The sequence below is a fragment of the Thermobia domestica genome, chromosome 2 (assembly GCF_964235325.1).
Source record: "Thermobia domestica chromosome 2, izTheDome1.hap1.1, whole genome shotgun sequence".
Lineage (NCBI taxonomy): Eukaryota > Metazoa > Arthropoda > Insecta > Zygentoma > Lepismatidae > Thermobia > Thermobia domestica.
This window is the reverse complement of record NC_137455.1, coordinates 87973703-87999167: the sequence shown is the minus strand read 5'-3', so window position 1 is coordinate 87999167 and position 25465 is coordinate 87973703. Positions and strand designations below refer to the sequence as shown.

Below are 25465 nucleotides of genomic sequence, written 5' to 3'. Positions count from 1 at the left end.
CCGGTGGATTTGGCGATTGTAGAAAATAAGACACATGTCGATTTTATGACAAAAAGAAGCAGAAATACAGTGTATTCGCTCGGGCGACATTCCAGATGGTTTCCACAGTGAAGACCCTGACGTGTGGAATAGTAGGGATGACTTTATTTATTTATTTATTTATTTGCCTGTTTTGCATACAAATGAGAGTAATCTCGAGCACGCATACAGTTGTCAAAATTACAAAATAATTACATATATGGTATAGAAAAAAACTTAGATAAAATAATACATACATAACTATGACTTTTATAAGCTTATACAATCATAATATAATTAACAAAGAAAAAAAAACATTTATACATTATCTTCAAAAAACTCATTTACCGAGTAGTAACATTTATCTACTAAGAACTCGTGAAGATCCGATTTAAACATAGAATATGATTTGTTTTGTTTTAGAAAGTCAGGTAACTTATTGAAAATTTTTGTACAGTTAATATATACACTTTTTTGAAAAAACGAGAAATTTTGGGGGATAACATGCAAATTATTAACGAATCGAGTATTGTATTTATGGACGTTACTGTTTTCAATAAATAAGTGTTTGTTACTTACGGTAAACAAGATAACTTTATATAGATACGCACAAGGTAATGGTAATATTTTTTGTCCTCGAAAGATGGGCTTGCAAGAAGATTTTGGTGACAATCCAAACACAACCCTTAGTGCTTTCTTTTGTAAGCGAAACGTGCTAATACATTCAGTAGAATAACCCCAAAAAATAATACCGTAAGTTATTAAAGAATGGAATTTTGCATAGTACACCGAAACTAAGGCCTCTGTTGTGACATTACCTCTTAGTCTACGGAGGCCGAAACAAATACTACTTAATTTTTTGTTGAGTTGAGAAATATGCTCATTCCAAGTTATTTTCGAACTTATGGTGACACCAAGAAATTTAGTTGAAATAGAAAAGTCGACTTTTTTGTTATTTACCATTACGTAAGGAATAAATTTATTTTGAAGAGGATAATAAAAATTTAGCAAGGAAGTTTTATCATTGTTTAGAACTAACTTATTGTTACTTAACCAGTTACTTAATCGTGAAAACGCAGTGTTTAGATTATATTCAATATCATGTCGTGAGTTACCTGTAATAATAACATTGGTGTCATCAGCAAATAAAACACATTTATTAGGCAACATTTCATATGTCAAATCATTGATGTAAATAAGAAAGAGCAATGGACCAAGCACTGATCCTTGAGGTACACCAGTTAATATTTTACCTTTATAACTACAAAACTTACGCATTTCGCCATTATTTTCGTTCGTAATTTGAACTATCTGATACCTATCCTTCAAGTAAGACTCGATCCATTTATTGGCAGTTCCTCTTATACCATAAAAGCTTAATTTTTTGAGTAAGAGATCATGATTTACAGTGTCAAATGCTTTAGTAAGATCAACAAAGAGTCCAATTGCCCATTTTTTATTATTTATTTCATGCATAACAGTACTAAGAAAATCGAAAATCGCAGAATCAGTAGATTTGCCAGTTAAAAACCCATGTTGAGATAATGATATTAGATTATGGGAACGTAAGTAATTCCTTATCCTATTTGACATTACCGTCTCAAAAATTTTTGAAAATACAGATAAAACTGAGATAGGGCGATAATTCTTAATATCGTAACGACTGCCTTTTTTGAACAAGGGAATCACTTTAGCCACTTTTAACCGTTGTGGGAAAATGCCTGATTGAAGGGAAAAATTTATTACATGAGTCAGGTGAGGAGCAATTATCGAAGCAGATTGTTTTATAATAGTGGACGGTACTTCATCAAGACCTGCAGAACTGCTATTTCTCATCTTTCCTATAATTGCTAATATTTCATCAATAGTTACCGGGGTAACAAAAATACATTTTGGACAAGAAGGCATATTTGAAGAACCACTTGTACCAGCTTGGTGGGATAGAGCACCAAGAGCTACCTGAGGAGAAGTTATAAAATAATTATTAAATTTATTTGCAATTTCAGCAGGGTTTGTAATTCTTTTATTGTCAAAAATGACGTGATTCAAATTAGCAATATTACCCTTGTTTGTATGTTGTCCTACCGACTGGTGAATAATATCCCACATAGTTTTAATTTTATTTCTGGAGTTATTAATCATTTTCGAATTATGCATTTGCTTTGCTGTCTTAATAACTTTCTTATATGTTATCTTATATTTTTTAACGTAATTTCTGAATACATCAGAAACATTTGTATCATTAAGCAGTTTAGCATACTTAATTAAATTTCGTTTGGAATTACGAATACCAGTTGTAATCCAACTCTTCTTAATTTTATTACATTTACTAATTGGCATGAGAGGAAAAGCTAGATTAAAACAGTGCAAGTATACATCTAAGAAGGAGTTAAATTTTTCGTCCATAGTGGAAGCTGAATAGATTCCATCCCATGTCTCAAGAGCCAACAAATAACAAAAGTAACTAATGTTACTCGGTGAAAATAATCTTTTTTCAATTCTGGTAGTATTTTGCAACACTGGTAAGTTAGTTGATGGAAGCGATAAGCTAACTAATTGCGCATCATGATCTGAATAACCTGGGTTGAATATTTCAAGTTTGTGGTTATGACACTCTCTGCTTACTATTACTTGATCAAGTGCTGATTTTCCAAATCTGGTAGGCGTATTAACAATAGCTTTGAGATTAAATGAAGTTAATAGGTTTTGTAAATCAGTTTTAACTTTAGTGTTAACCATCCAATTTATATTTATGTCACCACACAAAATGATAATACTGTATCTTTTGCACAGATGGTCAAGAAGAAGTTCAAGATTTCTAAAAAATACCCGTAAGTTACCCGAATTAGATCTATAAATACTACATATACACACTTTATGAGCGAGACTTATTGCAACTACTTCAAAGTGAAGTTCCAGATTGAACATCGATACATCAACTCCCGCTAAGGCAATTATTTGTTCAATAGCAACCACAAATGATCATGCAGTTCGCGATGTCGTCCTAATACAAGAAATGACTCAGTCAGGATTATTTAAGACAGAAGAACAATTGCAGTATGTAATCCATGTAATCGAACACACACGGGAAAAGTTCCCTGTTGCAAGGAAATTAACTTTTCATCAGGATCAGTGATTGCAAACCTATATGGGGTTACTCACAATCGGAATACATTGTTCTGTAATAATTCAGTAGAGAAAAGTTGAAACTTCTGCAGTGACATTGATTTACTGTGAATAACTGATTATGTGAAACATTTAGTATATTCAACAATTAGCATTAGGCTTTTACATGGCAAAATTTAACGTTGTTGAACTACCTCTAAATATTAAAATTTTTACGTGATATTTTGCACACATTATTTCTATATGAAAAGGAAACTTTTGAGAGGGTCAGAGAATAAATTGCTTTATTTTGAAATTTCACCATATGAATAAGAACCACCCTAATATATATTCTCGCAATCTTTCTTTCTTTCTCTCTCTCTCTCTCTCTCTCTCTCTCTATATATATATATATATATATATATATATAACGAAAGAACGAATTTTACCAGATATTTTGGTAAGAAGTGGGTCAATCAAGCTTGATCTCAGGAACTTCAAAGAGCTTAGCAAAATACTTCCACATTCACGATAATGATGGACATAGCAGGGAAGGCAGAATACTTATGGTAATATTTCTTTCTATCTAGTCTCGTGCGTTGTGAACAGGGTGTTCAACAAGTTTCGCACAGATGAGTATAATATTTTTATTAGTTCCAATATGATGAAATTTTACGTGAACATACTTTGCTCCTTTGGCTTCAAAATCACAATTATTGTTGTTTCCTATTATTTACAAGTCAACTACAATGAACACTGAAGTAGATATTAGGATCTGATAACGGTCGGTAATGAAATTATATCTAAAACCGATTATGAATCAGCCACATCAATTCATAGGAAGTTGCTTCCGGTTTATGGGGACCATACATTGGATCGCGCTAGCATCCAACGTTGATTGCAGTAGTTTAAAAAATCCTAGACTTTCCAGATCAGGCAAGAAAATTATGGCCTCCTTTTTCTGGGATTAGCGCGGTGTCATTTTCATAGACTTCTTGGAACACGGCTCCAGAATTAACAAGGAGCATTACTGTTTGTCAATGGATAAGGTACAACGTGCTCTCCTGAGCAAGAAACCGAAGCTGTACGGAAAGATCATCAAACTTCATCATAACAATGCCAAGCCTCACACAGCTATGATGACACAGCATTAAATCACGAAAATGGAATTAGAAGTCGTCCTTCAGCTTCCCTATAGTCCGGACTTGGTTCCTTCGGATTTCTTCCTGTTTGATCGTCTGAAGGCACATTTGCAAGGAAAAACATTCGACAGTGACAAGGGCCTCATTTCTTGTGTAAAACAATGGTGTAAAAGTCAGCCACCTGAATTTTACCAAAGTGCATTCAAGGCATGGGAAGAACGTTAGATAAGATGCGTCGCAGCAGATGGAGGGTACATTGAGTGACACAGTCTTGAAGAAAATGGATCAAAATACGTTTCTCTAAAATTTAACCATCATATTGAATTAATATTATAACCATCTGTGCAAAACTTATTGAACGACTCTTGTAGCTAGTTTTCTCTCCTCCTAAATTTCAAGATGGTGAAGAAAATTATATCTTTTCTAATTTAGTACAAGAAAAACTTACCTTTCATTTAATATGTAGGTCACTAGAAAAGTTTTGAGACATGCAGCTCTGGATACATATACCTTTATTTCCACTATTATAACTTTTCGAAGTATCTCTCCGACATTCCACACAACGTCTTATCCTCCTAAACCAATCCTGGACGCATTGGTGCCATTGGGTTTCAAGTAATGTACCTAAATGTTCTTTGGAGGCATTCATAGCATCTTCAGGGGTAGAAAACCGATACCCATGAAGTTCCTCCTTCACCATAGGGAATAGAAGTAGTGCCAGTTCGAAGCTGTAGGGGGATAGGATAAAAGTTTAACTATGATATGGTCAATACAATCACTGTTGGCAAAATGGGCTGAAATATTGTCATGGTGCAGCAGAATTTCTCACAAATCAGCCCTTGGTCGCTTCTTCCTGATTTTATTGAACACTTCAGGTAGACAAACGCTTGTGTACCACCTAACAGTAACTGTGCGTTGATTTTCGAGAGTAATCGTAACCATATGTCCACTTTTTAAAAAGAATGTGACCACCATTTTCTTTTCTACACTCCATTGCCTCTTGACGTTCATTGGTGTGTTTCACCAGGAAATACCCAAACAGATGTGGCGTTTTGTCTCTAGGTCAAACTGGTAAATCACGTTTCCTCGCCCATCACAATGTCTGAAACCTTCCTACAGTCTTCACTTTGAAATTTCTGAAGCATGTCTTGACACCATTCTACTTTTGTCTGCTTTTGATTTTCAGTCAAGTTGTGTGACAACCACCGAGACGAAACCTTTCTCTCACGCAAGTGTTAACGCAGGATGGTTAAAACATTCAGCACACTAATCCCATGGGTACACTCAATGTCATTGTATGTCACTCGCGGATCGTCCCTAATCTCCACGGGATTAATGTTTTCCTGTCACTGCTGTTGATAACCTTCCACTGCGCCCCTCGTCTTCTAATGAAGTTTATCCCCGTTTAAATTTTGGAAAACAACGAAACATTGTTTCACACGATGTGCAGTCTCTCCAAAGGCTCGTGTCAACCTTTCCAGCGAATCTGATTCATGTAAACCCTATTTAAAGACGTACAGGATCAGGCTCGCAAATCTCTCCTTTTCAACTCCATGGCTGCGGTGTAAATGATGGCAACTCCGGCCACTTGGCGACACACCTCACCACATCATGTAGCACGATCGTTGCGAAGCTGGGCGAGTTCACTTACAAAAAAGGAGCGCTTCTCATGTATGCAACATTTTATTCCTGCAGTGTCTTGTTTGGTTGAATCTCAAAACTTTCCTAGTCACCCTCATATGAAGGGTAAGGAGTAAAAACAAGGAATGTCCATGTATGTGCTTTATCGGGTGCTTTGACTTATCTGTTGGTGACACTTGGTAGTAGTTGACTGTATATGCCATGCATGCGTAGATGTAGAAATGTCTATATAAAAAGGGGCAAAAGATTTAATTAACCCTATTCTTTTTACGCGGTTTGAAATATTACAACGCCGTTTTCTCAAAAATGCAGTTTTGTGACATTCCTTCTTTTTTCCCCTTACCCTTCATCGTAACATCCCAACAAATCGATGGTAAATTCCTTAGTATATTGTTGAATTTATTGATTAAGGGGTATTTTTAAAAAGGAAAGTGCAATATTATATTTCCATTTTTGATTATTAAAATAAATAAATAGATGAAAGAAACTCTCATTTACTTACTTTCGTAACTGCCTACTTCTAAAGTATTTTTCCAACATAAGAAAAAATGTCTAGTGAAAATGTCAATTCAGACTTACACGAAACAATGGCACATCATGAACAAGAAACTTGGGCAGATTGACGTCTTTTATAGATCGTAGAAGTAGAATATCTTCTGACACATCTGGATATTTTAATTTTAGTTGACCTGCAGCTATTAGTACAGATTTTACTGCTCGCATACCTAAAAAAAAAAGTACGGAAATTTAATATGTACTAACTATAAAGTTAGTTAGAAAATTCTTGTTTTCAAAACTCTAACATCAATTTCAATATAAAAGGGTAGCAGACACGTAGTCAACAACAAACTTCAGGGGTGATCAATTAGTCGACTTAATTAACAGATAAGTCCAAAGAATCCACTCCTTTTTCTTGGAGGTCTGGAATGCAGTATTGTTTGTCTTGATGTACTTTGCTAATTACTACGACTCATTAGTAAAAATAGAGTACAACTCCTTACGAATAAAGAAAAGAAATGATTCAATTCATCATTCAGCTAAATGATGTTTAAATGCATGCTTGTTTATAAGTAGTCTACAAATATACGCCTACGAGAAATTTTAAAGGCATTCATATTTTCCAACTGAGAGCTTCAAATACCAAAAATAATCAAAATAACGTGCAAACAATATTATGATTATACTATGTATTTCATCGGTAATTTTGATATAGCAAATCTCAGCAGAACATCCAAACTGGGTAACAAGTAATATATATACTAAGTGGTCTATTTGAGCTGTACAATACATAAGTAGATGATCATCCATACTTATGTGAAGAAGCAGTTGCCTAACTCTACGGTGCACCCAGGTTGCGAATAACAACAAAAGTAATTAAAACTATGTATGATCGCTGAATAGAACCTGTTTATTCCTTTTGAGTCTATTTTCGTATAATGGTCATAGATTACACTAGTAGTGGTAATCAGTTGTAAATGACTTCACTTGTGATGAGATGGCTGGTGTTGGAGATTGAGTAGAGTCAATTTTGAGTTTATCGTCCCTTTCAGCAGCGAGGCTATATGAGACCTGGACCTATTGATTAACGTGTAATCTGAACCACATGAGCTCCCACCGTGGTGTTGGAGGTGTTTTTATCTGATGAGTACATGGACATGATTCTTATCTTTCTTATATATGGTGGAACGCGGCGAAACGCGTCCGAATCTTCGAAGTTATATCAGGAAGATTCCCAATGCGACGATTACTGTCAGTACATTTATTCAAACACAAAGAAATAAGATTTAGAACACATGGCTCATTCAAGGTGCAAGCAAGATGAACGGACCAATATCTGACAACGAGGGTAATGTAGAAGGAGTGATTGCTTATTTTCAAGAACATCCGACACATAGTAAGTATAAAGTGGTATTTATTTTGTCATGTTTATTATATTTCTTAATATTTAAGGCGTCACACTTAAACTGTAATGAACTACTGCGAGTTGAGAGTTTTCCTTAAATAATTCATGAATATCAAACTGTGTGCCAGGGTTCCTAGTGGTGTCGCGGCCCAATGTGGGCGTCGTAGTGATTTATTTAATTTAAAATGTGTATTAAATTACATTAAACAAGAGCTCGTGTTTTACGTGGTGCAATGATCTCACAATGGATAGTGTTCGTTCCGTTGTGTAAACACAGCAGCGAGATTGGCCCTGATGCTTTAACAAAAAGACAATCAAGAAAAATCTAATGATTTAAGATGTTAATTTTCATTCTCATTTTTTTATATCTCTCTGTTGTAAAGCAAAAAGAATGCAATCCCTCGAAATCTATCGAAACTTCACTCAAAGGCTGATAAAGTAAATCGCGTTTGTATTTTTCTGAAGATGTTGCCCAACAGTCGATTAACCTGGAAAATAAAATTCCCAAACGTACTTTCAAATGAAACGTTAGATTCATATGGATGTAGAGCTTGTATAACTATACAATTCCAACTGGAAAGATAGGAAAATGCATATGCACTTGGAAAACCAAAAATGACAAAACATATGAAAACATGTCTACTTGTTGTCTTTTGTATATAAACATTTTGTCAACTCCTACTGGGAGGAACACGAAAAGAAAAGCATGGGGAATTGTTGGAGACTATAGCGTTCCTGTACTTTGGCAAGATATGATAAACGAATAACGCATTAATGAGAAGTAAAAATTGATCAGGGAGCTTTGTTTAGTGGTAAAACAACTATCTAACGTACAGGAGACTGGGCTTCGATTGCCATCACTTCAGCGTTCAGTGTTTCTCTGCATATTTGAACACAATGGCACACACAGTGAGTTGTCTTTATAATTACCGGTAATTTAATAAATTTCTAGTACGCCTATTTGTTATTTTCGCGGCCTGTATCTGATATGATAATGATTATTATTATTGTTATTCATCATTATCAACGTTGTCGATCCACTGCTGGATGAAAGTCTCTCAAATATTTCTCCACAATTATCTGTCTTGGACAGTCCATTTTTAAGTTAATTCACAGAGCTTCTTAATGTCGCTACACCACTTCGTATTAGGATGTTTCCTATGGCTCTTCTTGACTCTTTGTATTCACCCTGTCATCAATTCTTACAATGTGTTCCTTCCTCTGTCTTTTTAATCCCTTTATTTTCGCGATTATATTTGTCCCTCCTTTCATTTTCCTAATCCATGTATTTCTTTTTCTATCTTTCCGGGTTATTCTGAGCATATTAGCTTAACTTACTGTTTTTCTACGCTGTGTTAATACAAATCGTCCAAGTTCCTAGATTATGTGCACGTACTACGCATTTGAATTTATTATTTTAAATTCAACCTGTGTATGAAGTAAATAATGTGGAACTACGTACAAGTTGAAAGACATGTATGATATTTCGACATCTTTCTATGACAACACTGATTCAAGTTAAGTTGTTGTTGGTGGTGGTCGTGTAAAAGACGCACGGAATTCGCATTAAGAAATGATAATGAACATCTACAAATATTCCCCAAAAGCTCGTTTGCTAGTATTCTCTATCGTTCGCTTGGTGCGCACGTTTCTTTAGGAACGTTCGACAAACGAAGATCGTGCAATCTTAAATTGTTTTTTGAAAAACAAAATTGTTTCTAAATGACTTAATTGTACTCCTAATGTTCATATTGATCTGTTTGAAGTTACTATCTGGCATGGCATCTCTGCCTTAAGTCAGTTAATTGTAAGAGGAGATTTTGTGAATTAGTTGGCACCGAAGATTTAGATATGTAACAAGACGTTATTTATTTTAGATGGAAGATGTCTTATTTAATGATGGTTTTAGAATCTACTGATTTCTGCTAATCGGGAAGTACAGGTATAGTTTAGATTGTCTAAAATAAAATGGTTTCCTTTGTTTAGTTGGTGAACAAATTAGATCAGTGCTTTTTATTCAGGAATTTAGGCTAGACTTCATTAGAAAAACTCGCCACGATTGACGCTAAACAGAACTTTTGTTATGGAGCTCGAACGCATAATAAAGTAATTGTTGGAACAATAATTTTCTTCATTCAAACTTTTTTTCACCTCATTTACCATAAATGTAGATTGTTAATCTATACTTTCTTGGAGCAGTAATTCATTTCTAAACAATTTCCACATCTCTCATGCAATACGAATATAACTTGTTTATTTTGGTATCGGTGAAAGCAATTCGCATGATACTTCCAATATAATTCTTAAATGTATGATATACATTTGTTTATACCAAGACCAAGTGTTAAGGTATACTTTTTTTTTCTTGAAAATTTTACTTTTTAAATTGTTAGTTTTGCTTCAATTCATAACGATTCAGCTTTCGCCAAGAAGTGTTTCTTTAAAAACAAATAAATAGAATAAATAGCATAATCCCACTTACCGTAATCGTAATGGTGCTGAGAAGATAATTGCTCTGAGCATAACCTGTATGTTGCTACTATTTTCACTGACAAAGAACTTCCATCTTTGAACCCATATGACAATAGCTCTATTTCAGCAATCATTCGATAATCAGGAACCATCATCGCAACAGGACGAAACAAAGCCTGTACATACGTAAATTATTTGGATGTTACAATACATAAAATATTATAATGTATACCCTTAATATTGTTCTACTAAGTATCAAACAAAAATCCTGGCTACGCTACTGAATCGTATACATTTAATCATTCTATTTCCTACTGAAACCTTATTCATTATGTAGGCTCTTTTTCACTATATCTTCTAGATAGATATTAAGTATTGTTAGCGAGAGACAGCATCCCTGTGGAATTCCCCTTCCAATAGCACTCGCCTCTGTCATTTCCTTCCCTATTCTCACACTTACTTGTTAGTTCCTATACAGGGTGTAACAATTCGTTGTTTACAACACTTGGGAGATGATTCTAGACATAAAAACAAGAAAAAGTGTCTATGTAACACAAGGTCGAATACCGCATTTATCCGGAGTTACTTGCATCCGAAAGTGTGAAGAAATGAGCATCCACTTGGAACTGTGACGAACCGATGAGTCATAGAACTGCAGCGACAGACGGCTCAGAAAGAAACAGTACCCGCAGAATCCAAAGGTGCTAAAATCGGTTGTGTACACTGACGGCGTAAGAGTTTCCCCAAAGGGAGAGAGAGGGATTCCCAGCAATTTTCTGAAGGATACATGAACAAAAATAGGCTAAATGTACGACTTGGCTGCAACACGTACGGCATGCTGATAGATTTGATAGCGTAAGCCGATTCAAGATGGCAGACGAAACATGATGTGCGGGGATGCATACCCACATGCAGGACGAAGTACATGCGTACATGGAGCAGGTAATTAACTACATTCGCAGTGATGGCATTACGAATATTGCACACTATCGTATGCTGATTGCAATAAGAATATTATCAGTTGGGTACAAACATTTTCCCAGTCGGTACGCCGGAGTTCGACATCTTGCAGCGGCCACCCTAACCAGGGTTTTGCAGTGTTTCTTATCAATCACAATAGGCAATGCCAGGACATCTTTCCTACATCCCTGTCAGCTTCCCTACCTTGGCATCGTCAAAGTTGCTGCAATTTCATAAAGAACGTTTAAATAAATAAAGGCGGTGTACCGTCAGCTTTCATAGTTAGTTTATGGGTGAATATGAGGACATATGCATGATGTCAGCTAACTGCAGCAGTTATAAGACGTACATGCTTGAAGAAATACCATCATTTTAAATCCATGAGTTATACCTATACTTCGAGAGGGGAGGGGGGGTTGAGGCGACAGAGTGCTACCAACTCACATACAAGACTCATGACGAGCACCGAACAGAAAAAACAAAGAGCAGTGCTTTGTTTCTCATTTGTATCAAGCACACCACAGGTACAGAAGGTTTGTAGGCAATCCGTTAGAGGTCTTAACAAGCTAGTTTTGTGTGACGCTTGCCGTGCTTCGCTTTGCAGGCAGTGTTTATACGTTCCTGAGATAAAGTGGGAAGTCGTGTAACGTGCGATTTGAAAGAATACAGCAAGTGGAAGACAGTGCTCTGGTGTTAACTGAGATACGTGATATCACATTGTGGCCAGGATGGCACATTTTTCACTATCCAAGCTGAATGATATGCATCTTGTTTATGGGGAGACAAGGAGTAATAGCCGAGAGGTGAGGCGGTTGTATAGTGATAGGTTCCCTAATCGACGACTACCGTCGCACGTCTTTTATCAACGACTCGATCTTCATCTTCGAGAAACAGGATTTATGAAACCCCAAATGAGTTGAGTTGATTTTAAGTTTAACGTCCCTTTCAACCGCAAGGTTATATGAGACGGGATCTACTGATTAACGTGAAATCCGAACCATATGAGCTCCCGCCGGGAAGAGACCCCAAATGAATATTGGACGAATTCGAGATGTGCGAACTGTTAGCTTTGAAGAAGAACTAGTTGCGGCAATTCAGGCCCGTCTTCAATCCAGTACACGCGGTATGACCCAGACACTACACGCAAGTCATATGAGTGTATGGCACGTCCTCCATGACGAAGCTATGCACCCATTCAAGTTGAAGAAAATACATACGCTATTGCCGAACGACTTTTCCCGCAGTGTGGACTTTTGTCAATGGTACTTACGTCAAACTATCGCCATTCCGAAGTTTCCAACTGTGATTTTGTAGGTTGATGAAGCAATGGGGTGAGTTCAACAGTCACAACAGTCATGTGTGGGATGTGGATTTTCACATGTCACTGTGGTGCACGACTTTCAGCACAGATTTGCAGTCAATGTGTGATGCGGCATTTTAAACGATAATCTAATTGGGCCTCACCTCACATTTCTCCGTAAAGTCTTACCGGAAGTTATAAAACACGTGCCCTTGGTACTTGGCGGGGAATGTAGTTCCAACACGACGATGCCCCTGGGCATTTTGACCGTCAGGGCCTTCCTCAATGAAACGTATCCCGAGCGGTGGATTGATGGGGATGCACCTATGTTATGGCCACCTCGCTCGCTTGACATGACACCGCTTGATTTCTATCTGTGGAGAGAAATGAAACAACTCGTGTATGGGAACCCCTGTCCCAATAGCCGAGGATCTCATTGCCCGAGTTGTCGCAGCAGCAGCGCTTATTTCCGACACGCCAGGCGTATTTGATCGCAAGATACAAAATCTGCTTCGTCGCCATCATTGTGTATTAAGATGAATGGTGGACCTGTATATAATACACCTCCCACAAGTTGCAGGGCTGAATTTGGATTTAAATGGGACCAGAAGTGTCACTATTCACCTCAGCGACCCCGAAAACTATGGATTCAACACTAATATCGGTCAATTTCGATCTTTTTAAGTATCTCCTCCCTCCCCGCCCCCTAAGTTGCACCGTCAAAGTGAAATGATAAAATGAATCGCAGGCCCGAACCTCGTCTATGTGGCAAATTTGATAGAGATCGATCGCATGTTTCAATACCTATTAAGTTTTATTTAAATATCTCCCCTCCCCCCTACATTGTACCGTCAAAGTGAAATGACAGAAGCCATCCAGGCCAGAACATAATCTAAACCTAAAATTTGATTGAGATCGGTAGCGTGGTTCAAGACTTATGAAGTCACATAGTCACTTTCATATATATATATGCTAAAGGAAAGCTATGCTAACTATATATATATATATATATATATATATATATATATATACATATATATATATATATATATATATATATATATATATATATATATATATATATATATATATACTAAAGGAAAGCTAACATAACTATATAGTCATTAATTCTTATCTTGGATTGTAACAATCATTCAAAACTGGCTTAACGATGATATTGTTATTTAAAAATCCAATAAGATGATGAATTTGATAAGAATTAAGAATTTTAAATTATATTTTCTTTTCATCGTGAGTTCTTTCACATGCATTAAGTGTTTTAAGTGCCACATTGAGTATATTTCAGACTATAATAGATTTCTGGGAAAACTCATAATTTCACAAAACAAAGGAATGAAAGTCATGAATCATAGCAACCTAGTCAAGGCATGTACTCATACCTTTAAATTGTCAGGTAACTCAGATCGCCCAGCGTAACCAGGATTCATTGTGATAAATACAGCACATGTTGGATCCAAACTAATATCTGTCCCCTCGAAAATAATACGAGCTTGACCACTATTAATACCTCTTTGAATGGTAAGAATTTGTTGGGCCACCACTGATAGCACTTCCAAATCAATGCGGTTAAATTCATCAAAGCAGGCCCAAGCACCGCAACATGCTAAACCCTGAAATACAGAAGCAAGGTTCAATATGAACGATATTGAAAAAGGCACAAACAAACAAACAAATAAATAAATAAATAAATAAATAAATAAATAAATAAATAAATAAACACACACACACACCAAAAAAAGAAATTCAGTTCTCCAAAGAGTTGAATACTGTTAAAATTTGTAAACTTTGTTTATTTGGAGATCGAAAGCGCTTTCATTTTGCTTACGACATAGCATGATAATACGATTTTATTTTTAAATAGTTTAACACAATAATACAATACAAAGTAGCTTAGAGCATTCACATTTGAAGGAAAGTGTTGTAAGTTCAGTCCCAAGCCATTAGATGGACAACATTCTTTCATGGTTTTATTTTTTCATTCCCTCCTACTTTCTTGTCCTACCAAATATTCGCTTTCTTCAGCCTTACATCAGTCATTTCCATTGAATGTTCTGAAACGTTCAAGTTCTTCTTCTTCTTCTAGTTCTAGTAGCGCGGGATGAAGATAATACGGCAGAACATATCAGCTGATCTTGTCGAAGCAGTGATAGCTAAGAGCACAGATGGACTTGTAGGTCTCGTGAAAAATATTATTGCTTGTACAATCCGCGGCAAAAAACCTGCAACATGAGCATATAAGTTTATTGTGAAATGACGAAGTCTTTTGCTCCAAAATAAGTGTGCACGGGAGGAGTCCGAGGTTTATCCTGGCCTGATTCGTTCCACTTAGACGTTATGTTCATTCCCTGTGCTGTTAGGCGTAGTTTCACAATAAACTTACATCCTCATGTTGCAGGTTTTTTGCCGCGGATTGTACAATGCTGTCAACAACAACGTTCAATTCTTTCCAGTCGACGCGAACCCTCCCTATCCTTGGCTATAACTGCTCCCCCTACCTCGTTTCCGAAGGGAGCGTTTGATGTCATATATCGAAAAAGTGGAAATCGTGTAGATGATGATGAAACGTTTAACTAACGTTCATTTCGTGTACACTGAGTTGACACAAACTTTAACTCATCGACACTTTTTTTAATTAAGGAGTTTGGTTTATTAAAACTCTTTTATATATTTACCCCACCCGTCCGTCTGTCCGTCCGAGAGACAAAAAGTCTCCAGAACTACTTCATCAATCATCGCCAAATTTGGCCAAAATGCAGACGGTCAAAAGTTAGGATTCGAGTTCGTTTTTGGGGCCGATATTCAAACCAGTTCCGGTTTTAACATTGATTGTTATACAGCAAAAACGGCAATAGATAGACAGAAGCTGTTTGCTATAATCGATTAAATGTCCCAAGAATACATTACATCTTTACCCTTAAATCTCTATAAAAACCGGAAGTGCTAGAAATTCACTACAACTTTCGGTTTCAGTATTGATCTACATAGAGCAAAAACGAAAACATAGTGAGAAGGAAATTTTTGGAATCAATTTAGCTTTCTAACAATAGGTACCATCTTCTCTCTTAACTCTCTATTTAAACCGGAACTGAAATGGTAGATATCAAGCCCTCCGGTTTTAACTTTGATCGTTATGGAGTTAAAATGGTAACATATAATGAGGAGCGGTTTTCTTCAATCGAGTAACCAAGAATATTTCATCTCCACTCTAATCTCCCTATTAAAATCGGAACTACTTACAGTTTTAACGGTGATCGCTATAGGGGGGAAAAGCGGTAATATATAGACAGAGAGAAGCGATTTTCTGTAATCAATTAGCGTTCCAAGAATATATTTCATCTCCACTTTACTCTCTCTACTGAAACCGGAAGTGTTCTAAATCTACCACCACTTTCGGTTTCAATACTAATTGTGAAAATATCACGCTATATAAACCAAGCCCCTTTATGTCGTGTACATTTGACACTGTTGCTTGTTTTAAATAATATATTTACTGTAAAAATATAAATAAAATAAAATAAATTAAACTTACGACATTAAAAGAGAGGTAGTTTCTATGGTAGAAGTTATTTCTAGAGAATAGTAGAGGTATTTAAATTTGAATTCAACTAACTCACTCTCATTCTGAAATTCATAAATATCTTACAAGAAACCCTAGGTATCTATCAGAGCCCGATTTTCATGAAACTTTGTGTATAGAGAGAGTACCTCGGGAAACTCTCACAGCCAAAATTGTAGCTGCAGAGTCCAAGACGTTGGGACACTAGGGCCCGAGAAAGATCAAAAATTGGTACGTCAGTACATTAAGGACATGGTGAGAAAATGCATGTTTTTCTTTAAAACTAATCATTGTAACGACACGAAATGAGCATACATGGATACGAGATGGTCGATATGATCTGTTAAAATTTATGAAAAGAATATCCGCCATCTTGAAAGAGGCCATGTTGAAACTTGTGCGATTGGTGTAAATGAGAAGAGGGTCATCTGATGCATTAATTTGAACGCAAATTGCCACAGAAACCTGTTGGTGAAGTCTGTTGTGGAATTACATTATTCTTGTGCTTCTGGTAGAGTGGTTTAGGTACAAGATATCAAAGTGTATCTTATGACACTCAAGCAGATGCAGATTATGGAGCGCTATGAGTGGGATCAGGAACTAGAAAACCGAGCGAAATAAAATTTTAGCACTACATCATTTGTGTCACAGTCAACATGCAACTGGTGTGGATGTGCTGATATGACGCGTTCAATCTTCATAATAATGTCATGGTTGACATTACCTTTTAACTTTTTATTAGAGTTAAATTAATTCGAACAGAAATCAGAACGTCATATCAGTCCACCTATAGCGCTCCATACCCTGCATCTTTTCGAGTGTCATGAGATACACTTTGCTTATTTTGTACTTAAATCACTCTACCAGAAGCACAGGAATAATGTAATCCCACAACAGACTTCACCAACAGGTTTCTGTGGCAATTTGCGTTCAAATTAATGCATCGGATGACCCTCTTCTCATTTACACCAATCGCACAAGTTTCAACATGGCCTCTTTCAAGATGGCGGATATTCTTTTCATAAATTTTAACAGATCATATCGACCATCTCGTATCCATGTATGCTCATTTCGTGTCGTTACAATGATTAGTTTTAAAGAAAAACGTGCATTTTCTCACCATGTCCTTAATGTACTGACGTTCCAATTTTTGATCTTTCTCGGGCCCTAGTGTCCCAACGTCTTGGACTTTGCAGCTACAATTTTGGCTGTGAGAGTTTCTCAAGGTACTCTCTCTATATACAACGTTTCATGAAAATCGGGCTCTGATAGATACCTAGGGTTCCTTGTTAGAAGAGATGCAATCCATTAGTATGAGTAAGATTTAATACTGCAAAATCTAAAGAAAACGGAGAATATTTTATCTTGAAGATTGATATAATCACGATTTCAAAACTGATCACTCACTAGGCGGAAATATTTAATTCATTTCCTTTAAACTGAATGTCTCATGGATATGAGTTTGACTGGAAAGTTTAGACTCAGACTTACAGTCTACTACAATGGTTGTCAATGTGATGATCCACATCGACCAACAAGTTTTGAGCATAAGTTTCTCTTAAATTTCTGTTGTTTCTTTCTATCCAGTATGATTTATCCCTTGTTTGGTCCTTAACCAGAACATACACCTTCTACGTCTTCGACGCAACACGATCCGCATTGCGAAAGATGACATTTCCTAATTCATCCGACGTTATACGCGTTACGTTGTTCGATATATTCTCATTCTGTCCACCACCACCACCACCACCTCCTCCTCCTCCTCCTCCTATTACTACTACTACTAGTAGTAGTAATAATAATAATAATAATAATAATAATAATAATAATAATAATAATAATAATAATAATAATAATAATAATAATAATAATAATAATAATAATAATAAAGTTTAGTATAGCGGGCCCCAGGGTATGGATTCAATGTATTTTCTTACACAGAATCCAAATTTCAAAACTCCAGGACGACAGGTCAGTTTTGTTTTATGAGCAAAAAAACGTGTGTCCTCCCTCAAAATCGCTCAAGTTTTTCGCCTATAACAAAAAATTGACACCGTCAATCGTCCTGGGTTTTCGAAATTTGGATTCTGTGTAACAAAATACATCGAATTCATACCCTGGGACCCACTGCACTGAACTTTTGATTTTTGTATGGCTATGTTACATGTATCTTCCCGATTCAAATTCGATCAAGTTTTTCGCTCATAAAAAGGAAATGACTCGGTCAATCGTCCAGGGGCTTTGCGATTTGGATACTGTGTAACTACAGCAACAAACAAAATACATCGAATTAATACCCTGTAGTCTTTTGCACAGGATTTTTATTTTCTTGTGTGTGGCTGTGTTATCGAACTGCCTATAGAGTGTAGATGCTAACGTTGTAGAATTTCAAATATACTTTACGTCCTAATTTTAATTACTCAACTCCAAATTATTGCATATCGTCTCTAACACGACTCGGAAATTTTGAAGAGATTATTCTACGATAATTTATAAAATCAATCTGAATTTTCGGTTTTCTCTACGATTGGTCACATTATTTATAATAAAGTGTTAGTTAATAAACGTTAAAAACCTGTAATTTCTAGAATATAACTTCGTTCACCCAAGTTCAATGGACTTATTTATTTATTTGTTAAAAAAAATGTAAGCGTTAATAACGAAGACTTACTTTGAAGAATTTTCCCAGTGCTAGATAATCCAGTCCGTCTGAACAATTAAAAACAACGCACTGTTTTGCAACAGCCTTGGCTAAATCCTTAGTTGTCTCTGTTTTCCCAGTACCAGCTGGACCTTCAGGAGCGCCACCTACATAAATAAACATCTTCTAAGCTTATTACACATATGAATTTCTCAAACAAACATATAGATCTCCACCTTCACATAAATGCACTTACATAATGAAAAAATAACCTCCTTATTGTGTAAATCATAGCCGTGCCTGTTTTTCTTTCTTTTGTTTGTTTATCATAAGTTGTTCAATGATCAATTATGTTTGAACGAAATAACTTTCGTGAAGAGAACAAAGTGACTGCTGAAATTAAAGATCAAACCAGGTAAGCTTAAAATTTACAATATATGTACTTATTTTAATTAAGTAATTTACTATAACCCATTAACTGTTGTAGTACCCGAACGGAGATTGCATACCTTCACCTACCTAGTAACGCCATCTGCTAATTACATTGCAAAACAGTATATTAACATTATTCAACTAAATGTCTTCTGTGAGAGGGAAATGAAACTAATCACGAATCTACTGTGTGTTGAGCAAGTAGGCTAATTTGTTTGGCTGAGTCACCTAGTGTATCACAAAAATGAGACGTGTCTTCTCAAGAGAGAAAAAATGTTAAATACCAAGGATAACTTTGATAACATTGAGCTTGGAATGAACATTAAATAAGTTAGTAACAGTTTTGGAATGTGAGTGTAACGTGGATGCATACAAAGAACACAAACAGCTCAATCCAAATTTGAGGTTCACGTCTGATACCAACTAGAAGTGTATTACACATTTTATGAGTGCTTTGTAAAGAAAATGGTATAACGTAAGTTCTATTCTTTGGAAGAAATAAGTAATATAATAGATGAAGGTTAGTTTCTTAATTCAAACGAAGATGGCGACAATGGTGCTATATATTTTGTGCAACATACTCCTAAACGGGTGTATGACGTGACTGATAATGATACTGACAATGAAAAACCTGCAGATGTTCACAAACTTGTTGAAATTCATCGTGTAACAGGGAGGGATAAACCTGATCTAGTGAACCTTGCTGTGGCATCACGAATCTTGTTCATGGATATACCGTAATCCCCATTTGGGAATCGGATGCTAATTTGAAATTTATAGGATATTCGTGTGCTTCAAGTTTTTTTTTTTTTCTTATTCTGACGTAGCTCAATAGAAAAATGATACAAAATTGTCAATAAAAAATTTGGCAATTAACTAATAATAATAAACAACTAGAAAGTTATATTCTAAATATTACATGAAACTGAACGCCAAACATTCTTTGGATACAATTTAGAACTTACCGTATTGGCCTCAATATAGTCTTGAATTATTATACAGTCTCAAGCTTTTTTCTTTACGTTATTTTAATTGAAAAATAACAAAATCCAGAATAAACTATTGCATACACTTTGAAAATATTGTATAAAGGAAAACTTACCAATTTAAAGTTATCTCTAAGATTTATAATCCGTGGATGTGTGGTGAAAATATATTATAGATGTCAATCAAATCGAACCATTATCATGACATGTTACTATTTCCTATTTCTAATATGTCTGACCTTGACGAGTCACGCAAGGTCGCGCGAAAGTGATCGAGATGGTGCATTCATGCATGGTATGAAGGAAACTTTTGTTTTTTCATGTGAAACGGATTACTGTGCGATTAAAATATGAGTATGTTTTCTTAACAAAACTCTTTTTATACTAAAAGTATAATTGCGGTCTTATTCAAACTGAATCAAATGGTTAAGGAAACAACTCAGTACGATTTGTAAGGGACTCCTTTTTTTATGAAATACTCAGATCTTAAAATGCTATCCCAGTCTGACAATTTTGCTAAAAATATTAAGGCGAAAAAATCTGACTAGCCACCTCTCTTTTAAAAGCCATATTTTAGCTACAATACTCAAGGAATTGTAATATGTTGGTTTGAAAGAAAGACACCAATCGTCGAAGAAATTTCTTTTCAATTTCATGTATAGGTAAATATATAGGGATTTTCAAAAAGAAGTGGGTAGCCAGGATTTTTTGAACAACACTGTAGTTCGTGTACTAGTGGTATAGCCATCCATCCAAAGTGTATAATAATAATAATAATAATAATAATAATAAATGAATGAATGAATGAATAAATAAATAAATAAATAAATAAACATCGTAGCACGCGGTATTTTGAACATGAGGAATCGTGGAGCCGGTGGATCCTAACGTTCCCAATTTTGCTGCCAACGCATTCCGTGTTGTTACTGCCGGTTTTTTTTTTTTTTTTTTTTTTTTTTTTTTAATATCCTATTTTGGACCCATTTTTAAGTCCGTCCATATCTGGGAATTCTGTTGGAAGCATATCTGGGAATCATGCCCTATGGGGAATCCCTTGCGCACTATTGTACATTGCTGAAATTTGCATTTTTGGATGGCGTATGCGTGACTTCCTTTATGCCAATATGGACCGCAACTCAACAGTTCCTTGTTTAGAAATAATGCATGTTACAATTTTTTTTTCCTACGCTATTAGAAGGCACTAATTCGGAAACTATGCAATCCTTCTCCCCTACGCTAGATATGATGTTTCTTTCTTATTTTGATGTGAGTAATCATATTTTGAAATTTTGTCAGTAAAGTTCATTAACATCTTGTATATATGTACCCATAAATAGTGATAGAGACTTGATTATACGTATATCCTTTTAGCAGGTATTTGTGTTTTAGTGGATTCCGTCATTCCAGGTGATACATCACACATTTCCTCAGCTTTTGTGATCTAGTAGTTAACGCAATATGAAATGTTAGAAGGATTCTAGTCTTGGTCATACAGACCTGAACACATTAAATGCAGAAACTTTTTTTAAAAATCTTTCGCTTAAACAATGCATCATTATTTGTTTCTGGGTTATTTCATTAAAACAGCCTAAAATTGTTTGAGTTAACTCAACTTCATTTAACTATCTGTATGAAACTCATTGCAATTATTTCTCGACTACATACTACTTCTTCATATCTATCGATATATATATATATATATATATATATATAGATAGATAGATAGATAGATAGATAGATAGATAGATAGATAGATAGATAGATAGATAGATAGATAGATAGATAGATAGATAGATAGATAGATATAGATATATACAGGGTGTCCGAAAAGTAATAAACAATGAAAACACAGATTCCCGGTACTTAAACAAGAAAAAAAGTTTAGACATGTAGTCCGGAGTAGACAGGGGCGAAGCTAAATAGCTCCGAATGTGGGGAGAAAGAAACTTCACACCTGCCAGCGGAATAATGATAGGAGCTGAGGAGGGGATTCATAAATACATAAAAATCATATTGGCTTGACATGTTATACGCATGTTACATAACTGCCCCCGAGTTTCTCCTTACATCACTTAGGGATTCACTGAATGATTGTACGGTAGGGGTAATGAAACAGTGCAGTAAAGATGGAAAACATACAGAAAGAAGTTGTTCTCTAAGGCACGATTGCACGTTCATGTACAATGGGAGTCAAAGTAAAGACCACTGAGCATCATTGCATAATCTCAGGGAGCAATGGAAAGTAGTATACCAGATAGAAACTTGCAGAGAGAGGGTAGAAATACAAACAAGTGTAACTAGTCGTGTAATGTGAAGAAATAACAGGCAGAATACACAACGACGTACTGTATTTCTAATGTAGTATCTAACACAGAGTAGCACTACAAACTACTAGGTCGTACGTACTAATAATAAAGTGCCTACAGAAGATGTTCAAAGTGCTGTCCTCCCACATCTATGCAATGTGCTAATCGTGAGTTTCGAATGTATTTTCACTTCCGGTGTATTGTATAACTGTTCACACGCATCTTCAATGCGGTTCTGTAAGTCGGTAAATTCTTTTCCCTAAGTGTGAAGTTCCTCTCGCCGCACATTCAAAGCTGTCTAGCTCCGCTCCTGTCCACTTCCGGACTATATGTCGTATAAACTTTTTTTTTTCTTGTTTGGGTGATAGGAATATGTGGTTTCATTTTTTATCATTACTTTTTGGACACCCTATATATATATATATATATATATATATATATATATGAAACGTAAGTAAATGTGGTAACAACATTCGAACTAAAATGCAAATGTGTTTGTGCATTTAAAAAATGAAGAAAACTACATAATCTAGTGCATTACCTAAATGTAGATGCAAAGCACTGAACAACGTTCTGTAGCAACGATCTGTAAGAGGAGTAACAACTAGCCTTGAAGTATTTCCCAAATATTCATAGCCGTAAGCCAACGAGGCATTTACCATTCTTGTTAGCATATCATCTTCCTTCAAATAAAAAAGAGTAATGAAATAATTCTTATACTTGAGAAACATCTAGTATATTTTTATTGTAAATTAAAGCAGTTCATTCCGTAAGAAATGACTTTAAAGAAAGATCGTATGTCTGGTTAACTTATTTTAAAAATATGTCTCTAATTTTTAAAAATAAGTTTTGTGAATTTCTCTAATCAAGATTTCTGTATAGAACAATATTCTGTTACTTTTTAGTTTTCCAAATTTCACTCAATCTTTACTAGATTTTAACTTTTCCTCTCTTAATATTTTACTTTAATTATTCCGTTTGATATACATGAAATTTTAAGGAGTAAATATTAGCAATGTACGTTTCTCTTCTTCAAAATATATAGCAATACTGAAGTCATTTACTCGGACGTGAGATAATAAACACGAAACTTTGGAGGTCAGATATATGATGGTTTATCATAGAAATTATACAATAGGTTCTCAATTATCAGTTATCAGAAAACCTTTTATATTTCGGTTGTATTATGTTCTTCACGAACAGAGAATTACAATAAATTACACTCAATTTATGTTTGTCAACTACAGCTCTCGCTTTTGGTATAAGAGGTCCCGGGTTCGATTCCTGGTAGAGACATTTGGTAAAAAAAAAAAAGAAAAAAAGATGTAAGAGCTTTTTCTGACAAACCATCCTGAGATTTTTCTTCAGTTTTCTTCATTCACTCCAAAAATGCCAAGATGGTACTAATATATAGATCCCAGGCCGCTTTCTTCCTTCACCCTTCCCCGGATAGTGTGCTCGCCGAGACATTCTCTCTCCTACGTGAAGGGTTTAAGGTCATAAGGTCACGCGGTAATGCCCAAAAATATGTATAAGTAAATTAACTTTATTAATCACAAGGGCGACTCTGTAATATACTAACGAAGTCACGTACCTTTTCAGTCACTAATACAAAGGCGTATATATGTATAAAGTTATGGACATTTATTGTTGATTACGAATGAGGAAGTGCCGAACACAAATTTTAGTTATTTTTATATGAAGCCTGCAACTATGATGTCCATGAGAGATTTAGCAATAATATAAGTCACAATGCTTGACGCTACTCTGTGTCCACGTGTTCTGACTTTCCTCTTCTCCAGTGTCCGCCTTTAGCTTAAGTACATAGAAAAGTCAGGTACATACATTATATACACTCAGGGCAGGCCTTAAGCCGATTAGACCGATTGCTCCCAATCGGGCTCTGCCCTCAAGGGACCCCGCGCTAATGCCGTCTATTCTACTCTCCAGTCTAATCTTCTCTCCCTATGACTAAATTTTACTCTTAACACATGTAATTAATAGATGTCATTCTGTTCGTGGGGCCCCCAATGCTTGCGGGGCCCCCGGCCAATTAGCTATGGTACCATTAAGATGGCTCTGCTACTTTCGGTTGTCAAGTACACACAGCAACATATTGCAATACAGATACACCCATAGACTCCACAGGGGAGGATAATGGCCTCTCTTTAACAAGTAAATGAATAGTTTGTATTAGGTTTCCAGGCATACGCAAATATTTTCTGAATTTAATGCTGCAGTAGTTTCTTTATTTTTTATTTATTTATTTATTACGTTTATAACTTCTGTTGTAAAAATAGATATTATGTCTGGGAGTATTTTGCACAGCCCTAACACTTCTCCAAATTTCCTTACACACACCCCTGGGCGTAAAAATATTGTTTTCTTTGAGTTTGTGTAAAAGTGTATATCATTATTCCGGGTCCACATCCTCTTTTATTTTGAACACCCCATTAAGTAAAAGTTCCTGGCGTTCTTACTGATTATGTCATGTGATACTACCGTGAATACCGAGATGGTAATAAATAAATCAGCGTCACTGCGACTTCTTTGCATATCCTTTCTCTTACTATAGCTATATTAAAAATACAAAACCAGAGGATATAAGCGGTTAGCGTACGAGTCTTTGGCGTGGGAGACCCCCGTTCGATTCCCAGCGAGAGCTCCTGTGGTTCGGATTCCATGTTAATCAGTAGGTCCACGTCTCATATAGCCTCGCTGTTAAACGGGACGTTAAACTCAAAATCAAATCAAATCAAATCAAAACCAGAGAGTATACTTTGCAGTCTCCTGCGAAAAATCCCGTGGATTTTATTATTATTATTATTATTATTAATATTATTATTATTATTATTATCAAGTCAGGAAAACCGAATGCATACTAGTGCATACTGAATAGGTGGCTGCTTATGAAGGTTTGTCTTCTAACTTGAATAATCCAATGGAAAATGTGTCGTCCATCTTCCGTCAGTTTCTTATTTG

General features: G+C 35.6%; 1 protein-coding gene across 4 annotated transcripts in view; it reads right to left on the bottom strand.

Annotated features, from left to right (window-relative positions):
• Positions 1-25465, bottom strand: part of Dhc36C (Dynein heavy chain at 36C) — a 365150-nt gene that overhangs the window by 245613 nt on the left and 94072 nt on the right. For all 4 annotated transcript variants that reach the window (XR_014128870.1, XR_014128871.1, XM_081743777.1 and 1 more), the window contains 5 exons: positions 23025-23166; positions 18790-18926; positions 13942-14172; positions 10292-10457; positions 6486-6631 (listed from right to left, as the gene is read on the bottom strand). Coding sequence is in view for 2 of the 4 variants with exons in the window: in XM_081743777.1 (XP_081599903.1) it covers positions 6486-6631; positions 10292-10457; positions 13942-14172; positions 18790-18926; positions 23025-23166 (822 nt within the window). In the remaining 2 variants the exon portion in view is untranslated. The remainder of the gene's footprint in view (positions 1-6485; positions 6632-10291; positions 10458-13941; positions 14173-18789; positions 18927-23024; positions 23167-25465) is intronic.